The 15,451-nt window shown below is 43.7% G+C and overlaps 1 protein-coding gene across 12 annotated transcripts in view; it reads left to right on the top strand.

Annotated features, from left to right (window-relative positions):
• Positions 1-15,451, top strand: part of LOC129861258 (calcium-activated potassium channel subunit alpha-1-like) — a 343,498-nt gene that overhangs the window by 45,516 nt on the left and 282,531 nt on the right. For all 12 annotated transcript variants that reach the window (XM_055932559.1, XM_055932515.1, XM_055932524.1 and 9 more), the window contains exon 2: positions 271-426. In XM_055932559.1, coding sequence (XP_055788534.1) covers positions 271-426 — 156 coding nt within the window. The remainder of the gene's footprint in view (positions 1-270; positions 427-15,451) is intronic.

Genomic DNA, 15,451 nt, shown 5'->3' with positions numbered 1-15,451 from the left:
GTGTTAGGTTCAGTGTTTGTCTTACTCTCCTGTCTCCTGCTAACGTGTGTGTCGACGTATTGAAAGCAAAACAGGCTGCTATGGTCTCGGCCATGTATTGTTCTTTAGGGCTTGAGACCGGTGGAGCATGAAAGTACATTCGATACATTTGCTCTGAAGATCTTATACCCTGATTAGTAATGCTGATTCCCTCTGTCTCTGTCTCTATTCCTTGCTCACCCCCGTCTCCATCTGTTTCTTTTAATAAATCTCACTCTCTCTCTCTTCCAGAATGCTCAGCGGGTCCACAACCCTACCTCCCATGGGGATGGGATCAAGCACACCAAGGAGACTGTGGCTGCACTCAGCGAGGTGGGCTGGATGACCTCCGTCAAAGACTGGGCTGGGGTCATGATATCAGCCCAGACACTGACGGGCAGAGTCCTGGTGAGTCCATGTTGCATAGTCATCTCTATGGTGTCCCTATTAGGACCGAGTCCTGGGGAGTCCATGTTGCATAGTCATCTCTATAGTGTCCCTATTAGGACCGAGTCCTGGGGAGTCCATGTTGCATAGTCATCTCTATGGTGTCCCTATTAGGACCGAGTCCTGGTGAGTCCATGTTGCATAGTCATCTCTATGGTGTCCCTATTAGGACCGAGTCCTGGGGAGTCCATGTTGCATAGTCATCTCTATAGTGTCCCTATTAGGACCGAGTCCTGGGGAGTCCATGTTGCATAGTCATCTCTATAGTGTCCCTATTAGGACCGAGTCCTGGGGAGTCCATGTTGCATAGTCATCTCTATGGTGTCCCTATTAGGACCGAGTCCTGGGGAGTCCATGTTGCATAGTCATCTCTATGGTGTCCCTATTAGGACCGAGTCCTGGGGAGTCCATGTTGCATAGTCATCTCTATGGTGTCCCTATTAGGACCGAGTCCTGGGGAGTCCATGTTGCATAGTCATCTCTATGGTGTCCCTATTAGGACCGAGTCCTGGTACTACAGTATCCATATAAGGGCAGAATCCTGGAGGGTCCATGTTTTATAGTTACCTGTATGGTGTCCATATTAGGACAGAGTCCGGGTGAGTTAGTGTCTCATATTGTTGTTCTGGATTGCTTTATGTTTTCACAAGGCGTGGTACACGTGAATGTCACCTGTCAGGAAAAGTCGATAAGGAATATAGAGGACTCGTTGAAAACCAGCATTCCATTTTTATGAATATTCTTATACAAATGGCTTGAATATGCCATTTGTTCTGTAGGCCTGTTCATTTCCTGCATGAGTCATTATGAGAAGTTAATTATTGAATAAATTTGGCAAGCCACATCAGCTCACTCTCAGGGCTGCAAATAAAATACTTGCTGTCGATACAAATGAAAATGGAAGTTGCACATGCATGTCTGCTTGTTGTGGATTTACTTGACCAACATTTAGGCTAAATAATTAATATTATATTTTTATCAAGAGCCTTCATCAAGAACCACCAATTACAGTGTCTCCCTCAGTCTTATGCTTTTGCAGACCATAACCTAACATGGTCTCACACACAAAGAGCTAAACCGTCCATCAGTCACAACAAAACCAGGGTGACGTCTGACAAAGTGGAGAAGTAGATCTGAGATAGGACAGTATTAAGGCCATACCCCCCCCCCCCCATCCCATCCCGTAATACCCTTATCCTGAGAGGGAGAGCGAGAGCAAGAGAGCACATTTGATCCGTTTACATTTTGGTGAGCCAGCGGACCTGGGTTCAAACAATATTTGAAATATTTCAAATACTTGGAGCATTTGCTCTGGTCTGCCTGGAGTGCCAGGTAGGAGGGGTTTGCAGTTTTTTAACTACTCTATTGGTCTGTTATACCAGACTAGCTCACTCAAGTACAGATAAAGTATTTTAAATTATTTTAAATAGTATTTGAAGAACCCAGATATCATCAGCCGAACCGGTGGAAGTGCTCACCAAAGTGTGTGTGTCACATGACCCCCCCCCCCCCCCACACTCCGCTCCATCCTACGTTATCCTCATTATATTGTATAGTGAGATTAAGAGAAGAGACTTAACCAGCATCAGATTAGAGAGACGCTCCTCATTTTCCTTTAACCCCGTCCCATGCCCCGAATGGCACCCTATTCCCTTTATAGTGCCCTACGTTTGACCAGGGCCCATACAAAAACCCATAGTGCACTATATGGGGAATGGTGCCATTTGGGACCCATCCTGTGTATCCTGCCAGCCCAGGCGGCCTATAGTTAAGGACAGTCCTCTGTCCTCAGTCATCCTCTGCAAGGTGCAAAATCAGCTTGGCATCAGAGCGGTCGCTGTTGGCAGTACATCTTCTCCTTATAAGGGTTGATTCCATCGTTGATGATTTGGCTATCAGTGCTTATCAAAGCTAGTTTAGGGACGTGTGATGATGGGGGAGGAAGGGAAGGAAGGGCTAATGAAATGGCGTGTGTACGTTGGAGTGGTGTGCCAAGGGCTGCTGTAGGCTGGATGCAGTGCTTAAAGGGCATTATCCCCTCTGCCACCCCCCTCCATCCTCTCCATCCTCACCCTGCTCCCCAGTCCCAATTGTAGTCCAACCTCCAGCTGGCCTGGCCCACTGTACTGTCTACATGGATGGAGTAAGGCTGTCAATCATGATTTTAGCAGCATGGACCAGGAAGGAACTCTCATTTTATTCACTGTCAGAATGGTGCAGTTTCACCTAGGCTTAGTGAAGCAGAACAAAGTCACCAGCTACCCTTACCGTTTGAAACAGTGGTGGCTGGTGGCACTTTAAATAGGAGGACGGGCTCATGGGAATGGCTAGATCAAAATGAACGGAATGGGGTCAACCACATATTATTCCATTCCAGACATTATTGTGAGACATCCTCCCCTCACCAGCCTCCTCTGGAATAAAGATGATGGTTATTGAATCATTTCTAACACTGTTAAGCTAGCTACACATTGTAAACGGTTTGAATGATTCTTTTCAGGCCATTACATTGTCCAAAAAGAGGGTTGCAGACAGTTTCTAGTACAGAATGTGTGTCTCCCAAATGGCACCATATTCCCTATCTAGTACACTACTTTTGACCAGAGCCACATGGTCAATAGCGTGCCATTTGGGACACAGCCTAGGGTTCTATTTTCGGCTGGCGTTAAACTGGCGCTAGTGTCAAACGCACACTCTTTGGCAATTTTGACTTGTAAAAGCCAGCGCTCTGCTATTTTCAGAACCTGGCGCCAGGGTTGGTCATTTACCTGTCTTATATCAGCTCGCTTGCACTGAGGTGGGAGGGGTGGAAATGTTTGAGGTGTGTCCTTAAAAACGTGCGACAATGTGCCAATTTCAACCAGTGCTAATGGTGATATTTAAGACCCGCCAAAAGCTGTAACACAATTGGTTATGGCATCCATTTTGCCAGCAGAGGTGCACAGTAGCCTTTAACCAATGTTTTATAAAAATATCACAAGCAGCAAAACAATGAACAGGCATTCTTGTTTCTTCTTTATATTGGACAAGATTTTTGTCCATGCAGCTTCTGTGAAAAGTTTGTGAAAAGTTGTCAGTGACTGTCTGTTCACAATAGACAGCTTATTTTTTTAAATGGCATCTTTCACTTAAATTTGTTGGACCTAACTGTCAAATTGTGGGAATTCCGATCACTGTCTTTGGTGCTAAATCCGCTTGTGACCTAGGCTATTTGCCTGTTTGTTTGTTTACCTTTCATGTGGCGAAGTCACTAACAGGCAATCCCACTGGGCACAGACATCAGTTCAACGTCTAGTTTTGATTTACATCTGGTTGAGTGGTTAACTAACATGAATTCAAAATGAAATCAATAACAAAAAATGACCATGTCATTGGATTTAGGTTAAAAGTTGGGTGGAAAAGACGAAATGCCTTTATGTTGATTACTTTTTGCAAATCCAATTAGTTTTTTAGATTTATTTGTTGTTGAATTGAGGTGAAACAACGTTGATTCAAACAGTTTCTGCCCAGTGAGATGTCAACAGTGATGGTAGTCTGATCTAATTAGAATGTTTGAGCCATGTCCACTTGTCCATGGCTCGAACATACAGTACATTTTCGAAATGCAAATCCAATGTGTGTAGACAAATATTTCCAAACGTGATTGGCTACATGTTTCTTATGTTTGTTTGTTATTCAAATGATAGGATTAACCTCCATGTCTCCTGCCGAAGAGCCCTTAGGCCTACGTGTGCACACATTGCCTTATGCTCGTGGAACGAGAGATGCGATTTATGATATCATGCTTCTGACCCGATCCTATTTAGAAATATTTAGAAATATTGATTGTTTTTCATTTAATTTGATTAAAAAAACGAACTTATTACCAAGATTTACTGTCCATGGCTTATGGTGAGACCGTACATGGCTTGAATGCAATGCAATTTCACCTGCTATTTCTGGAGAAATGCAAATATGCTGTGTAATATTGTTCCATGATGTTTGTAAAACATTTGCACCAGTATATGAATGGACATCCCCCCTTTCTCTTTATATTGGATCTTTATCCAGCTCATGTGAAAAGTTTGTATGTGTGTAAAACCCTCCATAGCCCATTGCCTTGTCTATATTATATGACCACGGGGTGCAATTATGGTGCCTGGAACTGTATTTAGACACAGCCTATTTAAAACAAATTGTTGTTTCGTTTTTATTTGGTTTGATCAGAATTGTAGGCCTTACCAATAGCCTAGTCAATGTAATCTTGCTTATTGACTATGTTTGGCATGTCCATATGCAGACTGCAATTTACAGTAGGCCTAGCCCCTATATCCGTGTGAATAGTATAACCTATGTTTAACAATGTATTTCCATATTGAAACAATGCAATTAGAACAAGGTAGACAGCATACATATTGAAAACATTTAGCAAATATGTGGTAGGCTATTTAACGAACTAGGCCACAACGGACTAACATTCCAATTGGAGTTGATAACAACACAATAAATACACAACTTGAAGCAGCCACATAAATATATAAATAAATACACAGCTATGAAGCATGTTCTGATTGGCCAGTGAGGTGTCTAGCCTCGACACACCCACAACTTTTTTATTCATCAAAACTTAGCACTTTTGCGCCACCGGCAGCTTCTGCGCCCATAATTCCGGTTGTGAAAATTACAAAATTATTTCTGACACCCCCTGAACCTATAACGCTACCACCAGCGCTAAAAATTACCATTGCGTTAGGTTTGTTAAAATATAGCCCTTATGTCTCAGGTCATGCTGGTACTGTTTGTCCTGTTCTCTAATCTGTGTGGTGGCTGGAAATAAAAGAGGATAAAGGCTCCTAAATGAGGATTTAGCCAGATAGCTTCCTAGTTCTCTCCTCTATGATAAAGGCTGATTCTGAAATGGCACCCTATTCCCTATATAGTGCACTACTTTTGACCAGGGTCTATAGGGCTCTGGTCAAAAGTCGTGCGCTATGTAGGGAATAGGTTGCCAGTTGGGATGTAGCCAAAGACAGAGCAGGAGGGGAAGTCATCTGATCGACATATCACTATGTGAATAATGTCCCTCTCTGATTGGTTTTGGCAGCTGTGATGATTTAGAGAAAATAAGTGTCATTGTGTGTGTGTCAACGCGTGTATGTCAATGTATGTTTGTGTGTGTGTGATCATATAAGGACGAGTGTGATCTCTACGAGGGTTCCAATGCAGCTTAACAATAATAGCACAGTGGAGCCAACCGCCACTGTTTAGCGACTAGACCCTGACTGTCACCATGGCAACAACAGCTTGCCTAAGCATGGCAGATGTGTGTATTCTGTGTCAGCCTGTTTAGGGGGCAAATTAAAGCCTATTTCTGGGCCATCTGAGGGTGTATTTCGGGTCTTGAGTTCATGAGAGAATAGAATCGGATATTAATGTAACATTTCTGTCTGCGCCTCAGACAGAAACTAAAATGTCTGTTAACGTTTTGACAGCAGGAGCATGACTGACTGACTGACTGACAAATAGGTGTCCCCTCAGAATGCCAGTCTTAATATATCTGTTATTTTGCAGCAGGGAAGCCTGGGGCCCGTCTTTACAGATAGTAAAAGATCAAACAAGGTTTATTTGATAACAATATCCTTCCTGAGCTCGTCTCTAACTCTAAAAAGCTTATCTGTTTATGATCAACAGTATGCCCTCCCTGTGCACCCAGATAAAACAGAAGATGCAATGCAGAGTTCTCTCTCTCTCTCTCTGAGAATTCTTCTCTCTCGCTCTCTGATAATTATTTTCTCTCAATTCAATTTCAATTTCAATTTAAGGGGCTTAATTAGCAGGAAACATATTGCCAAAGCAAGTGAAATAGAAAATAAACAAAAGTGAAATAAACAATAACAAATGGAAGGTAAACATTTCTCTCTCTCTGAGAATTATTCTCTCTCTCTCTCTCATTCATTCTGAATGGAGGCTAATGACTGTTTCGTCCAAATGGCACTATAGTGGACTGGAAATACGATGATATTGCTAAAATAGGCAAATAATTAGTAGGAAAAACTTTGCCCCTTATTATCTTGTCAAATTTACTTAAGAGAGATAGCAATGTTGCCATTAGCTAGCAAAGTTCGTAAAAAATAGCTAGCAATGCTAATGTTAGCTTCAGTACAATTCAGTGATGTGCGCTCAATCTTATCTAGCTAGCTAAAGTTGTACTGCATCTAAAGTCAATCTGGCGACATAACAAAGATGACAAAAGGTTTTCCTACTAATTATTTGGCTCCTTTTGAAAAGTCATCGTGTTTCAAAGCCACAGTAATGCACTTCAGACTAAATCTTCTTCAGCGCCCACTGAGAATGCATTGAGTAGAACGTTCAGTTGGGCATCAATCCTAAAACAAATGTTCAAAACAATATTGTAACGAAACGTGCAAACCCATGAAAACCTTTTAAGATTCCCTTCTCCTTTTCCTATTCTCTGTAATCAACCATACTGTTGTGTATGAGTCAAAACCATTTATTAGAGGTGTCATTAAGCTGCTGTTCTCTGGGCTGAACAGGTGGCTTGTGTTTCTGTCTGTTTGCAGTCCTGACAGAAAACTCTGCAGGCCGCTTGTAGTAAGTGACATGTTTTTATTTCCAATTTAGTATTTTTCACAATGTCGATGTCATTATTAGGCATAGTTGAAAGACAGTTGAAATGTGTTTCTTTGGGTGGAGGATTTTACATTGCTGGCCGATTTGGTTTCTCAGTAAAGCATGTTTTGTCTAATGTGACAGTCCCCTGCTGAGTGACATTTAGAGAGAGGAAGAAAGAGAGAAAGGAGGAAAGAGGGAGAGAGGGAAGGAGAGCGGGAGGAGAGAGAGAGAAAAAAGGCAGAGATAGGAGAGAGAATGAGGCTTGGCTGGCCACTGGGAAAGGTGTTCTATTATTGGAAGCGTAGAACTAGAACTACCACTGGCACTATGACCTCGACCTTAAGCCCAATCCCAGTCATGTCATGGATGTGAGGAACACATTTATACAGTCCATATGAGTGATGGTTAAGGTCATGGAAACCTACACTGTAAAAAAGCCAACTTAACCAATGGCTTAATCAACGTTTATTATGTGATTTGAGTGGACTTCAAAAGGACAAGAATTTGAGCTAATGTGTAAAAGTTTGTTTACTCAAACTCTGCTCGAAATTAGCTGAATTTGAACCAGCTTCCTGAGTAAAATTACAAACATATGTTTGCTCTAAACCACGCCCATCATTATTATATTTCCCAGCATGCTCTATTAAAGGTTATGCAAATATGGTAGAATAATTTCTCAAGTTGAAGTGAATGTTCACTCAATTAAAGTTCAAAGTTGAGTGAACATACAATTCAACTCGAGAATGTATGTTGGTTCAGCTTTATGCCCAAATGTTGAGCAAACTCACAATCTTATTGCAGCTGGTTGCCTTACAATTGTAGTAGAATCAATATACAGAATATTTTTTACAGTGTGTTATATTGTTTAACCCTTTCTTTATTAACCTTTGAGCATTGTTTTGTAACTTGTAGCAATAATTATAAAGTATGTGGAATGTAGCTTATAGTTGAGAATGAGACAAATGATGATCATATTCCTAGACCAGACTAATGGGGGGTCAGTGAGTTGAAGCTGTGTAGATGATATGAACAACAAATTTGTTTCTTGTTGTTTGATGTTTTAGCCCCCCTGACAACCCCCCCACACCTACCAAGGAAATACACAAGACACAGATTGTACTCCTTATGGACTCAAACGGGGAATATATACAAGAAAAAATGACTTTTTCCCAAACATAGGGTGTCCAAACACCCAGCGCACCCTAGACCTTCTGTCTGAGGACCAACTAGGTTCACCCAGCCACATAATTATACACACAGTCACAAAAAAACCTGAGAGCACAGCAGGAAAGGGTGGCCACAGCACTCAAGGGAGTGATTGAAAAAGCTTCTTCTACTTTCTCCAATGCACAAGTGGTTATCTCCACCCTGCTACCACGAAAATACTTCCACCCTGCTACCATACAGCGGGTAAACGCAAGTATTTCCCGTAACTGTGCCTCAAAACCAAATGTTTACCTGGCCCACAACTCCACCCTGGACTTGAACAGCCTTTACGACCAGGTCCACCTACACAAGGCAGCAGTGCCCATCTTCGCCCGGACCCTAAAGGACATCGCTCTCAAACGCAGCCCCAACACTTTACACAGGAGCAACAGATAAATAGACACCCCGCCCAGACCAGCGAGACACTCTCCCAGACCTGCGGGACCCCCTGGACCTACACATAGAGGACACACGCCGAGAGGACCTACATCCAGACCACAACACCACCAGCCACATCCACCCCCCCAAGTCAACCATGCCCACACCCCATTTAGGCCCCGTCAGATCAGACTTATGCCCCTCCTTCCCACCCCATGCCCCCCACTCCCGCAAAGAGGGCCTCAACTAGGAAGTCACACATACGCCCAGGCCGTGAGCGGGCAAACAGGCCCAACCCACACTCTTACACTAGTCCAAGCAATGGAATGTACCAGATGCTCAGCAGGCTCTGCTCACACTTACTGGCCTGAGGCCAAACCACACAACCAACAGCATTGGACACTTTATGGAACACAAAGCCTTCACTATCTCATCCTGGAATATTCAAGGCCTGAGGTCATCTTCCTTTGGCCTAAAGAGCAGGAACCTGGACTTCATCAAAGAAGTCGGAAATACAGACATTGTCATCCTACAAGAAACATGGTATAGAGGAGACGGACCCACTGGTTACCCTCCAGGTTACAGGGAGCTGGTAGTTCCATCCACCAAACTACCAGATGTGAAACAGAGAAGGGACTCAGGGGGTATGCTAATGTGGTATAGAGAAGACCTAACTCACTCTATTAAATTAGTAATTTTACATCTGGCTAGAAATTCAAAAGGAAGTGATCTTAACAGAGAAAAATGTCCTCCTGTGTGCTACCTATATCCCCCCACTAGAATCACCATACTTTAATGAAGACTGAATTCCCCCTCCAGGATGGAGGCTATAATTTCCAGGCCCAGGGACATGTACTAGTCTGTGGCGACCTAAATGCCAGAACCGGACAAGAACCTGACACCCTCAGCACACAGGGGGACAAACACCTGCCTGGAGGTGACAGCGTTCCCTCCCCCATATGCCCGCCTAGGCACAACTATGACAACATAACCAACAAAAAACGGATTGGAACTCCAGCAGCTCTGTCGCACGCTGGGTATGTACATAGTCAATGTTAGGCTTCGAGGGGACTCCTATGGTAGGTACACCTATAGCTCAGCTCTTGGCAGTAGTACTGTAGACTACTTTATCACTGACCTCAACCCAGATTCTCTCAGAGCATTCACAGTCAGCCCACTGACACCCCTATCATATCACAGCAAAATCACAGTCTACTTGAACAGAGCAATACTCAATCATGAGGCATCAAAGCCAAAGGAACTGAGTAATATTAAGAAATGCTATAGATGGAAGGAATGTAGTGTGGAAACCTACCAAAAAACAATTAGGCAACAACAAATTAAATTCCTTTTAGACAACTTCCTGGACAAAACATTCCACTGTAATAGTGAAGGTGTAAACTTGTCAGTAAAAAATCTTAACAGTATATTTGACCTCTCAGCTTCCCTATCAAATCGAAAAATTTCAAACAGAAAACCGAAGAAAATGAACAACAATGACAAATGGTTTGATGAAGAATGCAAAAACCTAAGAAAGAAATTGAGAAACCTGTCCAACCAAAAACATAGAGACCCAGAAAACCTGAGTCTACGCTTTCACTATGGTTAATCACTAAAACAATACAGAAATACACTACGGAAAAAGAAGGAACAGCACATCAGAAATCAGCTCAATGTAATTGAAGAATCCATAGACTCTAACCACTTCTGAGAAAATTGGAAAACACTAAACAAACAAAAACACAAATAATTATCTATCCAAAATGGAGATGTATGGATGAACCACTTCTCCAATCTTTTTGGCTTTATAACAAAGAACAAACAGAAAAACATATACATGATCAAATACAAATCTTAGAATCAACTATTAAAGACTACCGGAACACACTGGATTCTCCAATTACCTTGAATGAACTACAGAACAAAATAGAAACCCTCCAACCAAAAAGGCCTGTGGGGTTGATGGTATCCTAATTTAAATGATAAAATATACAGACCACAAATTCCATTTGGCTACACTAAAACTCTTTAACATCATCCTTAGCTCTGGCATCTTCCCCAATATTTGAAACCAAGGACTGATCACCCCCAATCCACAAAAGTGGAGACCAATAACTACCGTGGGATATGCGTCGACAGGAACCTTGGGAAAATCCTCTGCATTATCATTGACAGCAGACTCGTACATTTCCTCAGGGAAAACAATATACTGAGGTAATGTCAAATTGGCTTTTTACCAAATTATTGTACGACAGACCACGTATTCACCCTGTACACCCTTATTGACAAACAAACAAACCAAAACCAAGGCAAAGTCTTATCATGCTTTGTTGATTTAAAAAAAGCCTTCGACTCAATTTAGCATGAGGGTCTGCTATACAAATAGATGGAAAGTGGTGTTGGGGGAAAACATACAACATTATAAAATCCATGTACACCAACAAGTGTTAAAATTGGCAAACCACACACATTTCTTCCCACAGGGCCGTGGGGTGAGACAAGGATGCAGCTTAAGCCCCACCCTCTTCAACATATATATCAACGAATTGGTGTGGGCACTAGAACAGTCGGCAGCACCCGGCCTCACCCTACTAGAATCTGAAGTCAATGTCTACTGTTCGCTGATGATCTGGTGCTTCTGTCACCAACCAAGGAGGGTCTACAGCAGCACCTAGATCTTCTGCACAGATTTTGTCAGACCTGGGCTCTGACAGTAAAGCTCAGTAATACAAAAATAATGTTGTTCCAAAAAAGGCCTAGTCGCCAGGACCACAAATACAAATTCCATCTAGACACAGTTGCCCTAGAGCACACAAAAAACTATACATACCTTGGCCTAAACATCAGCGCCACAGGTAACTTCCACAAAGCTGTGAACGATCTGAGAGACAAGGCAAGAAGGGCCTTCTATGCCATCAAAAGGAACATAAAATTTGACATTTTTTAAATTTTTTTATTTAACCGTTATTTTACCAGGTAAGTTGACTGAGAACACATTCTCATTTGCAGCAACGACCTGGGGAATAGTTACAGGGGAGAGCAGGGGGATGAATTAGCCAATTGTAAACTGGGGATTATTAGGTGACCATGATGGTTTGAGGGCCAGATTGGGAATTTAGCCAGGACACCGGGGTTAACACCCCTACTCTTACGATAAGTGCCATGGGATTTTTAATGACCTCAGAGAGTCAGGACACCCGTTTAACGTCCCATCCGAAAGACAGCACCCTACACAGGGCAGTGTCCCCAATCACTGCCCTGGGGCATTGGGATATTTCTTTTAGACCAGAGGAAAGAGTGCCTCCTACTGGCCCTCCAACACCACTTCCAGCAGCATCTGGTCTCCCATCCAGGGACTGACCAGGACCAACCCTGCTTAGCTTCAGAAGCAAGCCAGCAGTGGTATGCAGGGTGGTATGCTGCATACCAATTAGGATCTAGCTAAAAATACTTAAATCAGTTATAGAACCCATTTCCCTTTATGGTTGTGAGGTCTGGGGTCCGCTCACCAAACAATAATTCACAAAATGGGACAAACACCAAATTGACACTCTGAATTCTGCAAAAATGCACAATTCTGCAAAAATATCCTCCGTGTACAACGTAAAACACCTAATAATGCATGAGCAGAATTAGGCCCATACCCGCTAATGATCAAAATCCAGAAAAGAGATGTTAAATTCTACAACCACCTAAAAGGAAGCGATTCCCAAATCTTCCATAACAAAGCCATCACCTACAGAGAGATAATCCTGGAGATGAGTCCCCTAAACAAGCGGGTCCTTGGGCTCTATTCACAAACAGACCCCACAGAGCCACAGGACAGCAACACAATTAGACCTAACCAAATCATGAGAAAACAAAAAGAGAATTACTTTACACATTGGAAATAATTAACTAAAAACTGAGCAAACTGGAATGCTATTTGGCTCTAAACAGAGAGTACACAGTGACAGAATATCTGACCACTGTGACTGACCCAAACTTAAGGAAAGCCTTCACTATGTACAGACTCAGTGAGCATAGCCTTGCTATTGAGAAAGGCCGCCGTAGGCAGACCTGGCTCTCAAGAGCCATGCGCACACTGCCCACAAAATGAGGGGGAAACTGAACTGCACTTCCTATCCTCCTGCCAAATGTATGACCATATTAGAGACACATATTTCCCTCAGATTATACAGATCCACAAAGAATTCGAACCCCCCCCCCCCCCGATTTTGATAAACTCCCATATCTACTGGGTGAAATACCAGTGTGCTATCACAGCAGCAAGATTTGTGACCTACTGCCACAAGAAAAGGGCAACCAGTGAAGAACAAACACCATTGTAAATACAACCTATATTTATGTTTATTTATTTTCCCTTTGTACTTTAACCATTTGCACATTGTTACAACACTGTACATTTACATAATATAACATTTGTAATGTCTTTATTCTTTTGGAACTTCTGTGAGTATATTGTTAACTGTTAATTTGTTATTGTTTATTTAATTTTGTATGTTATCTTCTTAGGGGGGGGGGGGGGGTGAGAGAGCGTGACACTCTATAGCACTATTGCAAAGAGAAACATCCTTGGTGTCATTGGAAAGTAATGGGAGGGGAAACTCAGCGTTACCTGAAGAGAGATGGTAGATGATACAACTGAAATGGGTTGTTATCATCAAACCATCTATGTTCCATTCATCTCAGTACAAAGTCACCATAACAACACTCTCCTCTCCTCAATGAGTCAGGCAATACTGAGTTTACCATCCCTCTCCTCTCTTCTCCTCTCCTCTCGTCTCCGAGTCAGGCAATGCTGAGTTTACCATCTCGCTCTTATCCTTATCCCTCCCCTCTTCTTTTTTCCTGTCCTCCCCTCTTTTCTCCTGTCCTCCCCTCTCCTCTCCTGTTTCTCTCCTCTCCTCTCCTGCCCTCTCCTCTCCTGTTCCTCTCCTGCCCTCCCCTCTCCTGCCCTCTCCTCTCCTGTTCCTCTCCTACCCTCCCCTCTCCTGCACTCTCCTCTCCTCTCCTCTCCTCTCCTCTCCTCTCCTCTCCTCTCCTCTCCTCTCCTCTCCTCTCCTCTCCTCTCCTCTCCTCTCCTCTCCTCTCCTCTCCCTTCCTCTCCTCTCCTCTCCTCTCCTCTCCTCTCCTCTCCTCTCCTCTCCTCTCCTGCCCTCCACTCTCCTCTCCTGTTCCTCTCCTGCCCTCCCCTCTCCTGCCCTCCCTTCTCCTCTCCTCTTCTCTCCTGCCCTCCCCTCTTCTCGCCTGTCCTCCCCTCTCCTCTCCTGTTCCTCTCCTCTCCTGCCCTCCACTCTCCTCTCCTGTTCCTGTTCCTGTTCCTCTCCTCTCCTGTTCTTCTCCTGCCCTTCCCTCTCCTGCCCTCCCTTCTCCTCTCCTCTCCTCTCCTCTCCTCTCCTGCCCTCCCCTCTCCTCTCCTGCCCTCTCCTCTCCCCTCCTGCCCTCTCCTCTCCTGCATTCTCCTCTCCTCTCTTCTCCTCTCCTCTCCTCTCCTCTCCTCTCCTCTCCTCTCCTCTCCTCTCCTCTCCTGACTGCTCCTCTCCTCATCTCTTCTATCCTCTCCCCTAAATATCTGAAGCATGCCCATTTGACTCTTGCCTCTACAGGGTAGTAGTGCTGCTGGCATATGTAGTGGAGAGTGGAGCCCTCATTGGTGTCACACATAGTCGCCAGCTTCAGTGCCCTTTGGCAGTAGAGATAAGGCCATGTGCCACCTGTGGCCTGTGATGCCAGTGGGATTGGAAAGTGTGTGTGTGTATATGTGCGTTCTTCTGTTTGTCCGTCCCTGCGTGCGTGTGTTTATGTGTGTACACGTTGTCACGGCTCCTCCTCTGCAGTGCAGGGGGCGGTTCCTCCTGCAGGCAGAGGAGGGTCGTTAGTGATTGGAGCCACCTGGGCTCAGGGTATAAAGCTGTCACTAATCTCTCTTGCTCTCTCTCTCTCTGCTCCTCCAGGTATGCTCATGATTTGTTTGTTCCTTTTTAGTTTTGCATAGTTTTCACTCAGTCATGTTCACACACACATATTCATGCACCCATGCACTTAACATACACCTTACATTATGATACATCCACACCTCATTCCTTTTTCTTAGTTTAAGTTAGTAGTTGGTTTAATAATAAAGAACACTTTTGAATTGGCCTATACCTGTTGTTCGTGTCCTCTCATTTGTCACAGGCTATGAGCCGGCTTGTGACAAGTGGGGGCTCGTCCGGGATAGTAGTTAACTTGGGTTAGTTTAGTTTGACAATTTTTTTTGTTTGAGTGGATGTTTTGGTTGGGCCAATTTTTGTTTAAGAGAGAGTTGAGAGCCATGTGTTCTTTTGGTTCACTTAGCTTGGTAGCTAAGCAATTCACTTTGTGTTTTTCTGGGTTTTGTTCAGGTGGGAGTCCTCTCCTGTTCAGGCATATCAGCAAGTGTCCATAGGAGGCTTGTGGTGTTTTTGTTTTAGGTGGCAGTGAACGTGGGTAGAGCATCCCTTTCCCTTTTCCCCTACATCGGCTCGGGAGCACCTCCGTGGTTATGGGAGGGCCGCCAGTTTCTGGTTGTCTTTTCCACTCCACTGGTTTTGTGTGCATAAAACCCCACCACATGTGACTGCACGAAGACCAGGGCCAGTTAGTTAGTAGTTTTGGAGGATAGTGGGGTGTGGCTCCTGTCCTTGAACCCAGATTGACAGCAGGTGAGTTGTGTTTTTTTTGAGCATTTGTAATAGTTGTATTGGTTGAGGAAAATGTCTTCCATTTTGAGTAGTTTTGTTCAAGCTCCTTCAGAGGTAGCCTTAGA

The sequence above is a fragment of the Salvelinus fontinalis genome, chromosome 1 (assembly GCF_029448725.1).
Source record: "Salvelinus fontinalis isolate EN_2023a chromosome 1, ASM2944872v1, whole genome shotgun sequence".
NCBI classification, from domain to species: domain Eukaryota; kingdom Metazoa; phylum Chordata; class Actinopteri; order Salmoniformes; family Salmonidae; genus Salvelinus; species Salvelinus fontinalis.
Note: the sequence above shows the minus strand (reverse complement) of the source record. Positions and strands in the feature narration are given on the sequence as shown.